The sequence below is a fragment of the Oncorhynchus gorbuscha genome, linkage group LG22 (genome assembly GCF_021184085.1).
Source record: "Oncorhynchus gorbuscha isolate QuinsamMale2020 ecotype Even-year linkage group LG22, OgorEven_v1.0, whole genome shotgun sequence".
NCBI classification, from domain to species: Eukaryota; Metazoa; Chordata; class Actinopteri; order Salmoniformes; family Salmonidae; genus Oncorhynchus; species Oncorhynchus gorbuscha.
The window spans coordinates 18,435,932-18,456,905 of record NC_060194.1 but is presented as its reverse complement, the minus strand read 5'-3'; the positions used below and the strand labels follow the sequence as shown (position 1 = coordinate 18,456,905).

The following is a 20,974-nucleotide window of genomic DNA, read 5'->3' as shown; positions in this document are numbered from 1 at the left end:
TGCAGGGGAGTTGGCTACAACCATACGCAGGGGGAGTTATACAGTGCATTCGTTAAGTATTCAGACCCCTTCACCTTTTCAACATTTTGTTACATTACAGCCTTATTCTAACATGGATAAATAAATAAATAAAATCCTCATCCATCTACACAGAAAACCACTTAATGACAAGGCAAAAAGTTTATTTTTTAGCAAATGTATATAAAAACAGAAACAGAAATACCTTATTTACATAAGTATTCAGACCCTTTGCTAGGAGACTCGAAATTGAGCTCAGATGCATCCTGTTTCCATTGATCATCCTTGAGATGTTTCTACAACTTGATTGGAGTCCACCTGTGGTAAATTCAATTGATTGGACAAGATTTGGAAAGGCACACACCTGTCTATGTAAGGTCCAATACTTGACAGTGCATGTCAGAGCAAAAGATACCCAAGAACACAGTGGCCTCCATCATTCTTAAATGGAAAGAGTTTGGAACCACCAAGACCCTTCCTAGAGCTGGCCACCAGGCCGAACTGAGCAATCAGGGGAGAAAGGCCTTGGTCAGGGAGGTGAACAAGAACCCGATGGTCACTCTGACAGAGCTCCAGAGTTCCTCTGTGGAGCTGGGAGAACCTTCCAGAAGGACAACCATCTATGCAGCACTCCACCAAACAGGCATTTATTGTAGAGTTGCCAGATGGAAGCCAAACTTCAGTAAAAAGGCACATGACAGCCAGCTTGAAGTTTGCCAAAAGGCACCTCAAGACTCTCAGACCATGAGAAACAATATGATCTGGTCTGATGAAACCAATATTAAATTCTTTGCCAGAATGCCAAGCATCACATCTGGAGGAAACCTGGCACCATCCCTACGGTGAGGCATGGTGGTGGCAGCATCATGTTGTGGGGATGTTTTTTAGTGGCAGGGACTGGGAGACTAGTCAGGATTGAGGGAAAGATGAACAGAGCAAAGTACAGAGAGATCCTTGATGAAGTCCTAAGCCCTCTGGAGCAGGTTCTCAGACAGGGGTGAAGGTTCACCTTCCAACAGGACAACGACCCTAAGCACAGCCAGGACAACACAGGAGTGGCATCGGGACAAGTCTCAATGTCCTTGAGTGGCCTAGCCAGAGCCTGGACTTTGTCATTATGGGGTAGTGTGTGAAGATTAATGCAGAAACACAATGTAAAGTAATACCATTTTCAATTAGGCTGTAACGTAACAAAATGTGAAAGAGTGAAGGGGTCTTGAATACTTTCCGATTGCACTGTATACCCCTATATATTTTAAATGTGTTCATAATCTAATCAGTGTTGATTTCACAAGCCCTGCTAATCATGTGACTTGTGATTGTTGTCAATAGTGTGTTGCTCCCACCCACCTCGAGCATCATTGGTCCAAGAGCATCTTTGTCAATAACGCTTTGGCCCGTTGACGAGACGTCTGCTTTCTGAACATCCTCTGCATTGGCAGTAGTTGTTTTCTCTGCACAGAGACACGCAGAGAGAGAGACACAGAGAGAGAGAGACACACAGAGAGAGAGACACACAGAGAGAGAGAGACGCAGAGAGAGAGAGACGCAGAGAGACAGAGACGAGACGCAGAGAGAGAGACGCAGAGAGACAGAGACGAGACGCAGAGAGAGAGACGCAGAGAGAAACAGAGAGAGAGACGCAGAGAAACAGAGAGAGAGAGACGCAGAGAGAGATGCAGAGAGAGAGAGACGCAGAGAGAAACAGAGAGAGAGAGAGACGCAGAGAGAAACAGAGAGAGAGAGACGCAGAGAGAAACAGAGAGAGAGAGAGACGCAGAGAGAAACAGAGAGAGAGAGAGACGCAGAGAGAAACAGAGAGAGAGAGAGACGCAGAGAGAAACAGAGAGAGAGAGAGAGAGATGCAGAGAGAGAGAGATGCAGAGAGAGATGCAGAGAGAGAGAGAGATGCAGAGGGAGAGAGAGAGACACACACAAAGAGAGACAGAGGTTGTTAGACATGTTTCACAACTTAACATGTAATCATGTCATCAGCAGCAGCATAGCCATTGCAGAGGGAATGTTGTGTTGCAAAACATGACTTATCTCACTACTTAAACATACAATCATCTCAAAAAAATCCTGAGATGGGAGGAACAAAAAGACAACAACCGGTGTCATTCTAAATGGACAAAATTCTGTCGAAAACAACACATCTGGGAGGGGAATTTCTTTAAGAAAACAATAAGACCAATTACAATTGGTGGTGTGTGGTTGATGATTTGTTTATCAGATACAATCATTTGAAGTGCTCTGAGGGTCCTTGAGAATCACTACAGCAGGTGTTCATATGATTTTGTCTAGGCCAACTGATCACCATTAGCATTTAGCAACATCATTTCCCATAGTACTGTTGATTCACCTGGGCATAATGTTGACAGTGGTTGACTTAAATGCCAGTGTGCATCAATGACTGATTGGGTGTGGTCTTAATGCCTCACTAGGGCCCTCCCAGTCATCCTCTCCTACAGAGTCTATCCCACTCTCTTCGTGTGTTGGTGCTACTACAGAGTCGAGCTGTTTGTTGTCTGACCCGTCTGCCTCATCAGGGTACATAGCTGACATTCATGTCCCTGTAAACTGAGCCAGTACAACTACCACCATTGGGCGTGTACATCATGTACACCAACTACCCTCTGTTCACACTGGGCCTATACACCAAAACATTGCTGTCAACTTAGTTGTAATTAACTAAAAAAATTAGGATCCATGTTGGATCTAGTAATAAAGGTGGAGTGAGAACCCATTACAGTGGGCATGGGCAGAGAGCTTAACATTACTCTCCATTCAATCACTAAACACACAACGCACATTTTCAGACACCAACTCAGAGGAGATGGAGCACTGGCTCCCAGCCTGTGCTACATAACACATGTACGGCTGTAGCTACCATACCTGGGATTGTTCTTGCCTCTGGCTTTGGTCCAAATAACACCTGATTCCCTACATTGTGCACTACCTTTGACCAGGGCCCATACAACTCTGGTCAAAATAAGTTAACTATATAGGGAATAGGGTGCCATCTGGGACGCAGCCCTTAACTGCTGTTTGAGACTGAACTGGCCAATATTTTACAGTAGTACCGCCATTAAGTATAACCTGCATTCAACCACAAATAAATACATTCTGTACAAATGGCGCTAAGAAAATTCAGTGCAATTGTGTGACCGACATAATGGTGGGAAGCTGTGTGCTAGCTTAAACGCTCAAAATCAATATCTTACAATGTAGAATGACAAATCAATCAATATTGAGAATCGTCACAGCACTGCACGCTACTGTATGCACTGCAGCTGCACAAACGGCAGACAATGACAACACACTGTATAATACAGTAAGCTAACTCTCATACTAACATGTTATCAAAAGCTGGAAAAGTAGGAGGCTTTTTCACATTATACAGTAGGGGGTGTGTCCTAATAAAAGGCACCCGATTCAATACATAGGGTTCCGGTCAAAAGTAGGAGATAGGGCTCAGTTTGAGATGCAGCCTTGAGCTCTCGCCCTCTCTCTGCCACAGGCGCTCACACCAATTCAGACCAGTTCCCTTGGAGTCTTGCATCACATTGCGCATTATTACATAATCCAGTCAGTGAATCACAAACAGCAGGCTTCTTCTTTGTCTTCTTCATCATGAAGAGCATCTCATCTGACTGACTCACTGCCACTGTGTGTGTGTCTGATCTGCTGCCGTGCCGTCTGCCCTTCCAGGCAGCAAAAAAGTAGGTAGGCACACACACACACACCAACACACACACACACACAAACAGGCATCCTGCCCTTTCAGCACATCTCTCCCCCAGACGCCTTCCAAGCACAGACACACATCTCACTGAGTCATCAGGAACCCACAACGCATCTCTCAGCTAACTAAAATACACACACAGAAAATACAGTAAAGGACAGTGCTATGAAGAACGTGGGTCATTGTATCATATAGGAATGTGTGTGCTTACAATGAAGGGCAAGTCACTCAGTAGCAGAAAATAAAACCTTACCCTGCTCTTTTATTTGACGAATCTGCTTCACAGTTTCTTTCAAGATTGCACATTTGTCCGGCTTGACATTGAAGTTGTCAATGTCGTTGATGTTTGCAAAGATCAACTCAGCCAGTTCTTCAATGTATTTGTTTTCATGCTCCCGGTTCGGTTTTTCCGTGCTCCGCTTGGGGCTGTGGGGACAGAGGTACAGGTAAGATGACGAGGCAGGGAGGGCACACGGATTAGGAAAAACGCTTTCAACAGCAATACATGTGGCGTCTTTCGATCAAAGCTTCAGCAAGCTACATAGATAGCCAATACACGTCCTTAAGATTAGCCGACGGCCCACCCCCCAACACAAACGTCACTGTATTCTGCAATTGCTTGACCAGTGTATGAATGGACAGGCTCTGGCCAAAAGTAGTGCACTATATAGGGTGCTATTTGAAACACAGACCATATGACCAGCGTATGACCTGACTGCTGAATGACCTTCTAGAGCAGTTCATCTGAGAGTGATCTGTAACAGGGTTTCCTTTAGGAAAATGTGGCGCTGGACATTTGACCGGCAGCATTTGAATAAACCGGACATTTCAGAGATTTACCAGACCCATAGGCATTGGTTGCATAACCTGATTAAGGCGTCCACTCACGGTTCTCAGAAATCACATTTAGTTCAGGATAATTCATCTTAACTGAACATGCAACTCGGATGCAAAGGCGAGCGTCATGCTTACAGAATTCCAATGAGCAATTTGACGATAGTAGAATATAGGTGGCACATCCATAAGGCTTGGGGAAGCTAAGCTTTGAATAAAAATTGCCAAAATGATATAGCGTAATTAGCTTACCCCGGTCTATAAATTAATATATAAAATCATGCAAAATAGGTTACTGCACCAGAAAGCATGATTTGTCCACAGAGGATCGTTAGCTTCTTTTTTTTAAACTCAGTCTACAGTCGGAAGGGCTAGCAATTTGGGCAGAGTGGGAGGCAAATACCAAATAGATGATTGTTGAGTTGCGACTTCCAATGAAAAGCAGAGAACCAGCAAGGTATATGGCAATATTAAAAAGTAGGGATACAAATGGTTAGTAATGTAATGAAAATAATCATCTGTCTAGTTACCAACATTCTTAATTGAGTGAAAAGTAACCATCTATTTGGCCATACATTGGGCCAGTGGAGAACATTGGCCATACATTGGGCCAGTGGAGAACATTGGCCATACATTGGGCCAGTGGAGAACATTGGCCATACATTGGGCCAGTGGAGAACATTGGCCATACATTGGGCCAGTGGAGAACATTGGCCATACATTGGGCCAGTGGAGAACATTGGCCATACATTGGGCCAGTGGAGAACATTGGCCATACATTGGGCCAGTGGAGAACATTGGCCATACATTGGGCCAGTGGAGAACATTGGCCATACATTGGGCCAGTGGAGAACAGTGGCCATACATTGGGCCAGTGGAGAACATTGGCCATACATTGGGCCAGTGGAGAACATTGGCCATACATTGGGCCAGTGGAGAACATTGGCCATACATTGGGCCAGTGCCACGTTTTAGAAAATAATTTCCTCCTCCAGGTTAGATGGACTTTGTACTGTATTTGAGTCTCCACTTTTCGGAGACTGATTATATGGATCAGACGATGTTATTTGTATTTATTTGTCAGTGTCAGCAGAGTAGGCTACCCTGTCATTTTTGGGCTGCAGTTGTATAAAGCTTAGTAGATTTTTATAAATACATTTCATGCAAAGGACATGTGACAGATGAAAATATGTGTATGTGAGACGCGCGCGTGCGTATGCATGTTGAGACGCGCGCGCGCGTATGCATGTTGATGCATGTTGAGGCGCGCGCGCGCGTATGCATGTATGTTGAGGCGCGCGCGCGCGTATGCATGTATGTTGAGACGCGCGCGTATGCATGTATGTTGAGACGCGCGCGTATGCATGTATGTTGAGACGCGCGCGTATGCATGTATGTTGAGACGCGCGTATGCATGTATGTTGAGCGCGCGTATGCATGTATGTTGACGCGTATGCATGCGCGTATGCATGTATGTTGAGACGCGCGTATGCGCGCGCGTATGCATGTATGTTGAGACGCGCGTATGCATGTATGTTGAGACGCGCGTATGCATGTATGTTGAGACGCGCGTATGCATGTATGTTGAGACGCGCGCGTATGCATGTATGTTGAGACGCGCGCGTATGCATGTATGTTGACGCGCGCGTATGCATGTATGTTGAGACGCGCGCGTATGCATGCGTATGCATGCATGTATGTTGAGACGCGCGCGTATGCATGTATGTTGAGACGCGCGCGTATGCATGCATGTTGAGACGCGCGCGTATGCATGCATGTTGCGCGCGTATGCATGCATGTTGAGACGCGCGCGTATGCATGCATGTTGAGACGCGCGCGTATGCATGCATGTTGAGACGCGCGCGTATGCATGCATGTTGAGACGCGCGCGCGTATGCATGCATGTTGAGACGCGCGTATGCATGTATGTTGAGACGCGCGTATGCATGTATGTTGAGACGCGCGCGTATGCATGTATGTTGAGACGCGCGCGTATGCATGTATGTTGAGACGCGCGCGTATGCATGTATGTTGAGACGCGCGTATGCATGTATGTTGAGACGCGCGCGTATGCATGTATGTTGAGACGCGCGCGTATGCATGTATGTTGAGACGCGCGCGTATGCATGTATGTTGAGACGCGCGTATGCATGTATGTTGAGACGCGCGCGTATGCATGTATGTTGAGACGCGCGTATGCATGCATGTTATGCGCGTATGCATGTATGTTGAGACGCGCGTATGCATGTATGTTGAGAGCGCGCGTATGCATGTATGTTGAGACGCGTATGCATGTATGTTGAGTATGCATGTATGTTGAGACGCGCGTATGCATGTATGTTGAGACGCGCGTATGCATGTATGTTGATGCATGCATGTATGAGACGCGCGTATGCATGTATGTTGAGACGCGCGCGTATGCATGTATGTTGAGATGCGCGCGTATGCATGTATGTTGAGACGCGCGCGCGTATGTTGCATGTATGTTGAGGCGCGCGCGTATGCATGTATGTTGAGACGCGCGCGTATGCATGTATGTTGAGACGCGCGTATGCATGTATGTTGAGACGCGCGCGTATGTATGCATGTATGTTGAGACGCGCGCGTATGTATGTATGTTGAGACGCGCGTATGCATGTATGTTGAGACGCGCGCGTATGCATGTATGTTGAGACGCGCGCGTATGCATGTATGTTGAGACGCGCGCGTATGCATGTATGTTGAGATGTATGTTGAGACGCGCGTATGCATGTATGTTGAGACGCGCGTATGCATGTATGTTGAGACGCGCGCGTATGCATGTATGTTGAGACGCGCGTATGCATGTATGTTGAGACGCGCGCGTATGCATGTATGTTGAGACGCGCGCGTATGCATGTATGTTGAGACGCGCGCGTATGCATGTATGTTGAGACGCGCGCGTATGTATGTATGTTGAGACGCGTGCGTATGTATGTATGTTGAGACGCGTATGTATGTTGAGACGCGTGCGTATGTATGTATGTTGCATGTATGTTGAGACGCGTGCGTATGTATGTATGTTGAGACGCGTATGCATGTATGTTGAGTTGAGACACGTGCGTATGTATGTATGTTGAGACACGTGCGTATGCATGTATGTTGAGACGCGTGCGTATGCATGTATGTTGAGACGCGCGCGTATGCATGTATGTTGAGACGCGCGCGTATGCATGTATGTTGAGACGCGCGCGTATGCATGTATGTTGAGACGCGCGCGTATGCATGTATGTTGAGACGCGCGCGTATGCATGTATGTTGACGCGCGTATGCATGTATGTTGAGCGCGCGTATGCATGTATGTTGAGACGCGCGCGTATGCATGTATGTTGAGACGCGCGCGTATGCATGTATGTTGAGACGCGCGCGTATGCATGTATGTTATGTATGCATGTATGACGCGCGTATGCATGTATGTTGAGATGTATGCATGTATGTTGAGACGCGCGTATGCATGTATGTTGAGACGCGCGCGTATGCATGTATGTTGAGACGCGCGCGTATGCATGTATGTTGAGACGCGCGTATGCATGTATGTTGAGACGCGCGCGTATGCATGTATGTTGAGACGCGCGCGTATGCATGTATGTTGAGACGCGCGCGTATGCATGTATGTTGAGACGCGCGCGTATGCATGTATGTTGAGACGCGCGCGTATGCATGTATGTTGAGACGCGCGCGTATGCATGTATGTTGAGACGCGCGCGTATGCATGCATGTTGAGACGTATGCATGTATGTTGCGCGTATGCATGCATGTTGAGACGCGCGCGTATGCATGCATGTTGAGACGCGCGCGCGCGCGCGTATGCATGCATGTTGAGACGCGCGCGTATGCATGCATGTTGAGACGCGCGTATGCATGCATGTTGAGACGCGCGCGTATGCATGCATGTTGAGACGACGCGCGTATGCATGCATGTTGAGACGCGCGCGTATGCATGCATGTTGAGACGCGCGCGTATGTATGCATGTTGAGACGCGCGCGTATGTATGCATGTTGAGACGCGCGCGTATGTATGCATGTTGAGACGCGCGCGTATGTATGCATGTTGAGACGCGCGCGTATGTATGTATGTTGAGACGCGCGCGTATGTATGTATGTTGAGACGCGCGCGTATGTATGTATGTTGAGACGCGCGCGTATGTATGTATGTTGAGACGCGCGCGTATGTATGTTGAGACGCGTATGTATGTATGTTGAGACGCGCGTATGTATGTATGTATGTATGTTGAGACGCGTATGTATGTTGAGACGCGTATGTATGTATGTTGAGACGCGTATGTATGTATGTATGTTGAGACGCGCGCGTATGTATGTATGTTGAGACGCGTATGTATGTATGTTGAGACGCGTATGTATGTATGTTGAGACGCGTATGTATGTATGTATGTATGTATGTATGTATGTATGTATGTATGTATGTATGTATGTATGTATGTATGTATGTATGTATGTTGAGACACGCGCGTATGTTGAGATGCACGCGCGCGTGCCTATGTATGTTGAGACGCGTATGTATGTTGAGACGCGTGCGTATGTATGTATGTTGAGACGCGTATTTATGTTGAGACACGTGCGTATGTATGTATGTTAAGACGCGTATGTATGTATGTATGTATGTATGTATGTATGTATGTATGTATGTATGTATGTATGTATGTATGTATGTATGTATGTATGTATGTATGTATGTATGTATGTTGAGACACGCGCGTATGTTGAGATGCACGCGCGCGTGCCTATGTATGTTGAGACGCGTATGTATGTTGAGACGCGTGCGAATGTATGTATGTTGAGACGCGTATGTATGTATGTTGAGACGCGCGCGTATGTATGTTGAGACGCGTATGTATGTTGAGACGCGTGCGAATGTATGTATGATGAGACGCGTGCGTATGTATGAGACGCGTGCGTATGTATGATGAGACGCGTGCGTATGTATGATGAGACGCGTGCGTATGTTGAGACGCGTGTGAATGTATGTATGTTGAGACGCGTGTGAATGTATGTATGTTGAGACGCGTATGTATGATGAGACGCGTGCGTATGTATGTTGAGATGCGTATGCATGTTGAGACGCGTGCGAATGTATGTATGTTGAGACGTGTATGTATGTATGTTGAGACGCGTGCGTATGTATGTTGAGACGCGTGCGTATGTATGTTGAGACGCGTATGTATGTTGAGACGCGTGCGAATGTATGTATGTTGAGACGCGTATGTATGTATGATGAGACGCGTGCGTATGTATGAGACGCGTGCGTATGTATGAGACGCGTGCGTATGTATGATGAGACGCGTGCGTATGTATGATGAGACGCGTGCGTATGTATGATGAGACGCGTGCGTATGTTGAGACGCGTGTGAATGTATGTATGTTGAGACGCGTATGTATGATGAGACGCGTGCGTATGTATGTTGAGACGCGTATGTATGTTGAGACACGTGCGAATGTATGTATGTTAAGACGCGTATGTATGTTGAGACGCGTGCGAATGTATGTATGTTGAGACGCGTGCGTGTGTATGTATGTAGAGACGCGTGCGTGTGTATGTATGTAGAGACGCGTGCGTGTGTATGTATGTAGAGACGCGTGCGTGTGTATGTATGTAGAGACGCGTGCGTGTGTATGTATGTAGAGACGCGTGCGTGTGTATGTATGTAGAGACGCGTGCGTGTGTATGTATGTAGAGACGCGTGCGTGCGTGCGTATGTATGTAGAGACGCGTGCGTGCGTGCGTATGTATGTAGAGACGCGTGCGTGCGTGCGTGCGTGTGTATGTATGTAGAGACGCGTGCGTGCGTGCGTGCGTGTGTATGTATGTAGAGACGCGTGCGTGCGTGCGTATGTATGTAGAGACGCGTGCGTGCGTGCGTATGTATGTAGAGACGCGTGCGTGCGTGCGTGTGTATGTATGTAGAGACGCGTGCGTGCGTATGTATGTAGAGACGCGTGCGTGCGTGCGTATGTATGTAGAGACGCGTGCGTGCGTGCGTATGTATGTAGAGACGCGTGCGTGCGTGCGTATGTATGTAGAGACGCGTGCGTGCGTGCGTGCGTGCGTATGTATGTAGAGACGCGTGCGTGCGTGCGTGCGTATGTATGTAGAGACGCGTGCGTATGTATGTAGAGACGCGTGCGTGCGTGCGTATGTATGTAGAGACGCGTGCGTGCGTGCGTGCGTATGTATGTAGAGACGCGTGCGTGCTTGCGTATGTATGTAGAGACGCGTGCGTGCGTGCGTGTGTATGTATGTAGAGACGCGTGCGTGCGTGTGTATGTATGTAGAGACGCGTGCGTGCGTGTGTATGTATGTAGAGACGCGTGCGTGCGTGTGTATGTATGTAGAGACGCGTGCGTGCGTGTGTATGTATGTAGAGACGCGTGCGTGCGTGCGTATGTATGTAGAGACGCGTGCGTGCGTGTGTATGTATGTATGTATGTATGTATGTATGTATGTATGTATGTATGTATGTATGTATGTATGTATGTATGTATGTATGTATGTATGTATGTATGTATGTATGTATGTATGTATGTATGTATGTATGTATGTATGTATGTATGTATGTTGAGACGCCTGCATATGTATGTATGTATGTATGTTGAGACGCGTGAGTATGTATGTTGAGACGCGTGCGTATGTATGTTTGTTGAGACGCGTGCGTGCGCATGTATGTATGTTGAGACGCGCGCGTGCGTGCGCATGTATGTATGTTGAGACGCCTGCGCATGTATGTATGTTGAGACGCCTGCGCATGTATGTAGACGCGTGCGTGAGCATGTATGTATGATGAGACGCGCGCATATGTATGATGAGACGCGCACGTATGTATGTTGAGACGCGTATGTATGTATGTTGAGACGCCTGCGTATGTATGTATGTTGAGATGCCTGCGTATGTATGTATGTTGAGACGCGTGCGTGAGCATGTATGTATGTTGAGACGCCTGCATATGTATGTATGTATGTATGTATGTATGTATGTATGTATGTATGTATGTATGTATGTATGTATGTATGTATGTATGTATGTATGTATGTATGTATGTATGTATGTTGAGACGCGTGAGTATGTATGTTGAGACGCGTGCGTATGTATGTATGTTGAGACGCGTGCGTGCGTGCGCATGTATGTATGTTGAGACACGCGCGTGCGTGCATGTATGTATGTATGTATGTATGTATGTTGAGACTCGCGCGTCTCAACATACATACATGCGCGCGCGTCTCAACATACATACATACATACATACATACATACATACATACATACATACATACATGCGCGCGTCTCAACATACATACATACATACATGCGCGCGTCTCAACATACATGCATACATGCGCGCGCGTCTCAACATACATGCATGCATGCGCGCGCGTCTCAACATACATACATGCATGCGCGCGCGTCTCAACATACATACATGCGCACGCGTCTCAACATACATACATACATACATACATACATACATACATACATACATACATACATACATGCGCGCGTCTCAACATACATACATACATACATGCGCGCGTCTCAACATACATACATGCATGCGCGCGCGTCTCAACATACATACATGCGCACGCGTCTCAACATACATACATACATACATACATGCGCGCGTCTCAACATACATACATACATGCGCGCGTCTCAACATACATGCATACATGCGCGCGCGTCTCAACATACATGCATGCATGCGCGTCTCAACATACATACATGCATGCGCGCGCGTCTCAACATACATACATGCGCACGCGTCTCAACATACATACATGCGCGCGCGTCTCAACATACATACATGCGCGCGCGTCTCAACATACATACATGCGCGCGCGTCTCAACATACATACATGCGCGTGCATCTCAACATACATACATGCGCGCGCGTCTCAACATACATACATGCGAGCGCGTCTCAACATACATACATGCGCGTGCGTCTCAACATACATACATGCGCGCGCATCTCAACATACATACATGCGCGCATGCTCACGCATGGATGTATGTATGTTGAGACGCGCACGTATGTATGTTGAGACGCGCACGTGCGTGCGCATGCATGTTGAGACGCGTGCGCGCGCACGTTGAGACGCGTGCGTGCGTGCGCATGTATGTTGAGACGCGTGCGCGCGCACGTTGAGACGCGTGCGTGCGCGCGTATGTTGAAAAGTGCACTTTATTTTGAACAGGGCCCTTAAAAGACTATAGATGGAAAAGGGTGCAATTTGGGCCACATACTTATATTGTGTATATTTAACAGCTGATCTTACCTGGGCCCCAGGAGGTCTGAGCCACATTCTTTTCGCTTCAGGGACTCTCCCCTGGCAGCAGGGTCGGGGGTGTTCTCCCCTGCACTACTCATCTTCAGCAAATATCACCAACTTCAGGGAGAGAAAGAAGACGCCATTAAAGCTCAAGCCTGATGAAGATTTTCAGATCGAAACACAACAAACCACTGGAGTATTCAACAGTGTACAGGTATCTACCTTTATTTCAGGAGTACATTTTCTACCCTTAGCTCCTGCAAGTAATTCGATGGTCTTAAATTATGTATGAAACAAGACTCGTTTTAGGACAATGAGAAATTGTAGGGAAAGTCTTTGCCAACAAGAGCGACTGAGATGGGTGCTAATCTTGACTGTCTCTCACCTAGAGTGCCTGCGAAAATATTCACCCCCCTTGGCATTTTTCTTATGTTGTTGCCTTACAACCTGGAATTAAAATTGATTTTTGTGGGGGTTTGTGTCATTTGATTTACACCACATGCCTACCACTTATTTTCTCAACATGCCTACCAAATATTTTCTCGTGAAACAAACAAGAAATAAGACAACAACAAAAAACAGACAACTTGAGCGTGCATAACTATTCAACCCCCAAAGTCAATACTTTGTAGAGACACCTTTTGCCGCAATTACACCTGCAAGTCCCCAGAGAATTATGCTGCCACCACCATGCTTCACTGTGGGGATGGTGTTCTCTGGGTTAGGTGTTGGGTTAGCGCCAGACATAGCGTTTTCCTTGATGGAAAAAATATATACATTTTAGTCTCATCTGACCAGAGTACCTTCTTCCATATGTTTGGGGAGCCTCTCACATCCCTTTAGGCGAACACCAAACGTGCTTGCTTATTTTTTTCTTTAAGCAATGGCTTTTTTCTGGCCACTCATCTGTAAAGCCCAGCTCTGTGGAGTGTACGACTTAAAGTGGTCCTATGGACAGATACGCCAATCTCCACTGGAGTTTTGCAGCTCCTTCAGAGTTATCTTTGGTCTCTTTGTTGCCTCTGATTAATGCCCTCCTTGCCTGGTTTGTGAGTTTTGGTGGGCGGCCCTCTCTTGGCAGGTTTGTTGTGGTGCCATATTCTTTCAATTTTTTAAAAATGGTGCGCACTGGGATGTTCAAAATTTCGGATATTTTTTTATGATCCAAATCTGTACTTCTCCACAACTTTGTCCCTGACCTAGTTGGAGCACTCCTTGGTCATCATGGTGTCGCTTGCTTGGCGGTGCCACTTGCTTAAAGGTGTTGCAGACTCTGGGGCTTTTAAGAACAGAAAGATATACACACACACACACAGAGAGATCATGTGACACTTTATTTAAGTCCACCTGTGTAGATTCTAACTAATTATGTGCACCAGATCTTATGCAAGTACCACTTGTTTTTTATTTTTTTAGAAACAAGTACATTTTTTAATTCACTTCACCATTTTACTATTTTGTGTATGTCCATTACATGAAATCCAAATAAAAATCTATTTAAATTACAGGTTGTAATGTTACAAAATAGGAAGAAAAACACCAACGGGGATGAATACTTTTGCAAGGCACTGTATCTAGTACATGTCCTTCCAGCCAGCCACGTAACCTCATAAGGCAATTTGTATGGCTGTGTAACTGCATGGGCTTCTGAGGGAGGAAGACCGAGAGTGTTTGGCTGCCTTGTGTTTCTGCTCTGTTTGCAGTTAGAGGCGAGAGTACCCCCCACTAGTCTGTCCAAGACTCTTCACCAGTCAATGCTATTGGTTTGTCAATTACAGAAGTAACAGGGCCTCTTAAAGGGTGTATACACAGGCCAGACCGAACGACACTGGAAATGGCACCCTATTCCCTTCATAGTGCACTGCTTTTGACCCATGCCCATAGGACTGGTTATGGCCAAAGTAGTACATTGTAAAGCGAATAGGGTTCCGTTTGGGACACAGCCCCTTTGTAGTCCAAACAGAGCTACTTCCTTACCCTGCCCGGTTTGCACGGACAGATACTAGGCTGACATTCAGCTCCTGCATTGATCGATGCTTCAATAGTAAGATCTGTCAACAACAAGGGGCGGTGAACTCAAACACAGAGAGGATGATCACAACTGACCTGCATGGACAGACTGCTGGCCTCATTCAAACATCACACCACTTTTCCCCAAATAAGAATTACAGATCTCTGACTAACACAATTTCCTTATAGAGCTGTTTCATCATGACTCATGAAAATACACATCTGCAGTGATCTGCATCTAATTCACTTGTATCCTAAAAAAAAACAATGCAATAAAAAAATGAATGAACACACATCCAAAATAAACCGTAGTATTAGTCAAGGTCTCATTACATATACAGCTAGCCTAGCGCGTCTCTAGGGCGTGTCAGCTAGCCTAGCGCGTCTCTAGGGCGTGTCAGCTAGCCTAGCGCGTCTCTAGGGCGTGTCAGCTAGCCTAGCGCGTCTCTAGGGCGTGTCAGCTAGCCTAGCGCGTCTCTAGGGCGTGTCAGCTAGCCTAGCGCGTCTCTAGGGCGTGTCAGCTAGCCTAGCGCGTCTCTAGGGCGTGTCAGCTAGCCTAGCGCGTCTCTAGGGCGTGTCAGCTAGCCTAGCGCGTCTCTAGGGCGTGTCAGCTAGCCTAGCGCGTCTCTAGGGCGTGTCAGCTAGCCTAGCGCGTCTCTAGGGCGTGTCAGCCTAGCGTCTCTAGGGCGTCAGCTAGCCTAGCGCGTCTCTAGGGCGTGTCAGCTAGCCTAGCGCGTCTCTAGGGCGTGTCAGCTAGCCTAGCGCGTCTCTAGGGCGTGTCAGCTAGCCTAGCGCGTCTCTAGGGCGTGTCAGCTAGCCTAGCGTTGAGCTGATCTAAGCTGCTGGTGGAATAGCAGACGTGTACTAAGAGCCCAGGCAGGCCAGCACATCACCTGACCATTACATAACACACAGCCTGGACCTGCCACTGAGCAGATAGAGCGCCAGCTGGGGCAAATCTCCCTGCTCATCTAAATGAATAATCAGCCCATAGATCCCTGCTGGAGACTACACTGGCACTATTAGATCAGGAGGAGGAGGACAGGGGGGGGAGGAATCGGCAGCAGCAGGGAGGAAGAGGAGAAGTCTCAGTCTACTTCTCTCATTTATGCATGCTTACCAAATTTATACAGGCAATTAATTGTTAGGGTTTCTCACTTGCTCAGTTAAATTAGAGAGGGGGTGGTATCAAAGCTCTCAAGAAATGAAACCGATCAGAAAAGCATCTTGAGACGCTGTGATTAGGGCTGTGGCGGTCATGAAATTGTGTCAGCCAGTTATTGTCATGTAACAGAACTTAACTGAATACTACAGAAAATATATTTTTCTGTTATGGAGTGAGTAGCAATATAAAGTGGCTATGATGAGGTAAAGGTGATCATTTGAAACAGGTCCTATAGGCTAGATTTAGAGTTATTTGGCAACTTTTGTGATATACAAACATTTGAATGTGTTATAAATCAAAAAATAATGGGCTGCATGATGCGACTATAGGATATTGATGATTTGAGAAAGCAGCAACAAAAAAATTAATAGCTTGTGGTCTGTTCCTTGCCTCAGGCTGCACACGCTATTCTCTCATCAAGTAATCATACTTTCACCAATCAGACTAAACTGAGAATAATCTTGTCTTTACTAATATGAAAAACTAGTTTCGATTTTGAAATGGTCCATTATCAAATGGGTAGGAACACGGGCAGGGGAATGAAAGAGTATGCACTCGAAAAGCGAATGGAGGCGGTGCACTTTCCAGCTTGTCTGTTTTGTTGGCTACTTCGGTTTGACAGCGAAGCAGGAGATATTCCGCCCAAACTCTGTATGCCATGGGCTCTCCAACCTTGTTCCTGCAGCTACACGGTGCTTCATTTGGAAAATCAAGTGAAATCTGGTCAGGAACATGTTTTCGCAACAGAGCATATTTCACTAAAATGTTGACAGTCCATCTGCGTGCTCGAGAAAGGGATAACGGAGAGAGAAGATGGAGACGCATGGTGGTGAGATTTTCTGTAGGGCAAACAAAGGTAACGTCACCCAATTAATTATAAAAATATATATATTTTTTAATCCACTCTTAGTACGCTATTCAAATCAAATTCACTAATTGTAGTGGAACTGTAAGGCACCCTGCACAATCAATGAACCAACAGCATCGCCTAGGGCTATACGTTCTCTCCCAGACTCATGGATAGAAATGTTGGAGCGTAGCTTAATGTAACCGGTCCATTCAGTACACATAATAATACAGTCCACACTCAAAGGCCAGACCAATAAAAGTACCAAAGACATCTTAAATCAGTTTGGTTTCATGTTTTTCTGCCATGCGTAATATGCAGTAGGCTATCTATTGTATAATGGCACAATCATTTTAATTCATAAGCCTTTGCTCTAATATGCATGAGTGTTTTGAATTAATCATCACCATAGAAACCTCTGCCCATTTCATTGTGTTAGGCTTTAAAAACAACATCCACCACAACCATGTTTTACTGTTTCAACCTGCTTCTTCAAAGTGATCATCACAGTACGGTGAGTTTTAAAAGTACGATAGGCCTAGTGTTTTGATAAGTGTTTGATGAAATTATCGATTGCATTTATGTCAGAATGGTTAGAGCGACAATACAGCCCTGAGTACCAACCATTAGGAACTGATGGTTATTAGCAAGTTGGGTACTACCAAAGTAGGTCCAGAGTGCATAAAAGGAGATAACAGGGACTCAACGATTCACGTGGAATTTTACTGCAGTCATGACTACTGGTGTGGCGGTAATACAGTCACCGCAACAGCCCTAGTTGTGATTATGTCAATTAATGTCCATGTTAAACCATGCATGCAGGGAAACATATTTCCTTGCTCCTAATAACAAGGCATTTTTACTGTAAAGCTTCAACCGATCGGGTATGTACATACCTAAACGCTGTACTGTATGCATTAAAGAACATTGAAGACCTTTGCCACAACCCAAAGAGATGTCTGTACCACTTTCCATCAATGTTTATTTTTATTCATTATTTAACCAGGAAAAGACAATTGAGGAAGTCTCTTTTGCAAGGAAGACCTGGCCAACAAATGTAAGCATACAATCAGCACAACACAATTCTCCTGAAGAAAGTTTTGTGCCTGAGTTTTAAACTAATTTAGGGGCAGTAGTACATCAAGTTCAAGCATACAATTCCACAAGCACCATGACACGGAGTACACAGTCAGAGCAGGTGTTTGGGACAATGCAATACCAAATTTATACATTTGGGATACAGCCCCTGTCATTAATTGTTTTGTGTTCCAATAATTGTTGCATGTTCCTCTTCAGCCACCATAGTTGAGCTGTCCTAAAAATATATAGTGTGTGGACTGACTGGCAATGCATTTGGGATTTCAGTCAAATTAACTAACCATGATGAAGAGACAGATGAGACTGAAGGTAGTGGTAATACAATACCACAGAGGCATGGTCAAACTTGAGTCATACATTTTTTTAAATACTAAAGTCGCTTTTCCGCCAACTTCACCATAAAAAAATAATAATTAAAAATCGGCAATTATTTTGATATATTTTTTTTACACCTTTTCCTTATATCTGAAAGGTATTGTCAGTATCAAGTCAAAACGGGTATTTACGCCTAACGACCTAGTAATGATTTCAGTAAAGTTCTCCATAAGGCTTAGTATGAAATGTAGTTGTAATGCTGGAGGCGGCACTGGCACGCACTACGCTCTTAAAAACACTTGATGATTGCTAGGCAGTGCCGGTTAACCGTCCTCCTGCCAGTTCTAAACTTTGCGAGGCATGTAATTTCTCCCATCTCTTCACATTGCCTGCTTAATGGTGGGCTCTGTTCCCTTACCCACAACTGGATAGATCCATAAATAATTAATGTCGGAATAAATATCACTGAATGATGAAAATATTGGAATAAAGTAGGCTAATGCAACTGAAGGCATGCATCAAATTGTTGCTTAATGAAACTACCAAAGTCACCAAATGATTGTAATACATTTTAAGCAATAGTCCACCCGCTTGTGGTCAACTAGACGATCATTTCAGCACTGTTTTGATTGGGACAGTGCCTTCGCACTGCTTTGAGACAAGCGTGGGGACTCGTCTCAATAAAAACATTTTAAAATATTTGTTTTCGCTGAATCTCCGTTTGGATATTGGTAAGGCTACAACTAGGCTGTGGAAATGTTAGCTAAGTTGAGTGCTGCTCGTGAACATATTGTTTAGTTGGCTCATTTATTACTCATTTATTGCTCATTTATTGCTTCATTACTTCACAGGAGAACCATTTGAACATAAATGTTTTTGGGCAGAAATGCCTTCTGGAACATGTGAACTTTCATGCGGCTTAATAACAAATGTGTATGCCATCTGTAAATACAAATAAAATTGTTAAAATTACAAGCTTAGTTTAGCCACAGAAAAAGCCAGCAACCTTCCCGCTAGCGATGATTGTCTGAGATAATGAATGGGCTGGACATGCCGAGAGATTAGTTGGATTGGTCTGCCATGTGGCATGCTTCTGTCCATTGAGTTGGTCAGCTTGTGTAGGTAATCTTTTCTAACACAGCTTTTTTTTTGATATCACGCAGAAGAACTGCATAATAGTCTACCCGCTTGACATCAATATCAGTTCTGTTATACACACAGACAATATTTTTACAGTTTGGAAACTTTAGAGCGTTTTCTATCCTAAGCTGTCAATTATATGCATGTTCTAGCATCTTGTCCTGACAAAATAGCCCGTTTACTTTGGGAACGTTATTTTTCCAAAAATGAAAATTAGTGCCCCCTAGTTTCAAGAGGGTAACTTCTTCGTTCTTTTAATTTTGGGATAAAAAAAAATGATATTTTGTCACGAAAAGATGCTCGACTATGCATAGAATTGACAGCTTTGGAAAGAAAACACTCAAACTGCAAAGATATTATCTGTGAGTGCCACATGATTTTATTTGAATGCTTTTCTTGTTTTTGTGAAAATGTTGCCTGCTGAATGCTAGGCTTAATGCTTAATGCTATGCTAGCTATCAATACTCTTACACAAATGCTTGTGTAGCTATGGTTGAAAAGCATGAAAATCTGAGATGACAGTGTTGTTAACAAAAGGCTAAGCTTCTGAGTGAATATATTTATTTAATTTCATTTGCGATTTTCATGAATAGCTAACGTTGCGTTATGGTAATGAGCTTGAGGCTATGATTACGATGATTACGCTCGATGCAAGAAGTTAAATGAAAAAAATAATGAACTATTGATTTAATTCATTTGGACATAACATAATTAAACTCAAAATAAACCAGTCTATTGTTTTGAAAATATATTGTATTAGTCTTAGGACTAGCATAAACAAATGAATAATTATTTTTGTTGGTATTAATATAAGGCATATGCAGGTGAGAATGTGGTTTAAAAAAAATTGTTTTAAAAATCTGGCAAAATCCTGTAAATCCTGTGTGAAAGCAGTATCAGTAAAAAGAGGTATCAGTAAAAAGAGGTAGCGTCCCAAACAGCACCCACTACTTTGAACAGCGCCCTATGGCACTACATAGGGAATAGATTGCAATGGGTCGCATCCCAAATGACAGCCTGCATTGGAGGGTCACCATGACCCCTTGATATGGGGCGACATGTTTCAAGAGCAAATACACAACTGTTTGTCTGGCTGCTTGGAAAAAAATGCATTGACAGAGCCTAACCTACATCCTCATTCCATTACAAGGTGGCAGCTCTATACAGTCAGAAGATACAAATCACATCCCAAATGAGTGCTACACATTGTTATTCCACCCCCTATACAGCACTTTGAGCATCTGGAAAGGCACTACATAAATGCAGTCAATTATTAGCATTATTAATTACGTCAAAATGCGGACCATTCAGCCATTTCCACCGTCGACTAAAGTTGAGGAACACTATTGGCTTTTATTTAGGGGGTAGATCAGCTTTAATACTGCAGATAGAGTGTAGCTTCCATAAATGTTATTGTCTGCATCTTTTGCAATCTCCCATATATGTTTGTAAATTTATTTTCTCCTAACCCTACCACCCCTCCCCTAATTGGAGTAAA

The 20,974-nt window shown here is 44.9% G+C and overlaps 1 protein-coding gene across 5 annotated transcripts in view; it reads right to left on the bottom strand.

Annotated features, from left to right (window-relative positions):
• LOC124009903 (nuclear receptor coactivator 2-like) overlaps positions 1-20,974 on the bottom strand; it is a 61,159-nt gene that overhangs the window by 20,214 nt on the left and 19,971 nt on the right. For all 5 annotated transcript variants that reach the window (XM_046322149.1, XM_046322147.1, XM_046322148.1 and 2 more), the window contains exons 2-4: positions 12,908-13,018; positions 4,017-4,189; positions 1,369-1,472 (exon numbers count right to left, since the gene is read on the bottom strand). In XM_046322149.1, coding sequence (XP_046178105.1) covers positions 1,369-1,472; positions 4,017-4,189; positions 12,908-12,999 — 369 coding nt within the window. In that variant the 5' untranslated portion in view covers positions 13,000-13,018. The remainder of the gene's footprint in view (positions 1-1,368; positions 1,473-4,016; positions 4,190-12,907; positions 13,019-20,974) is intronic.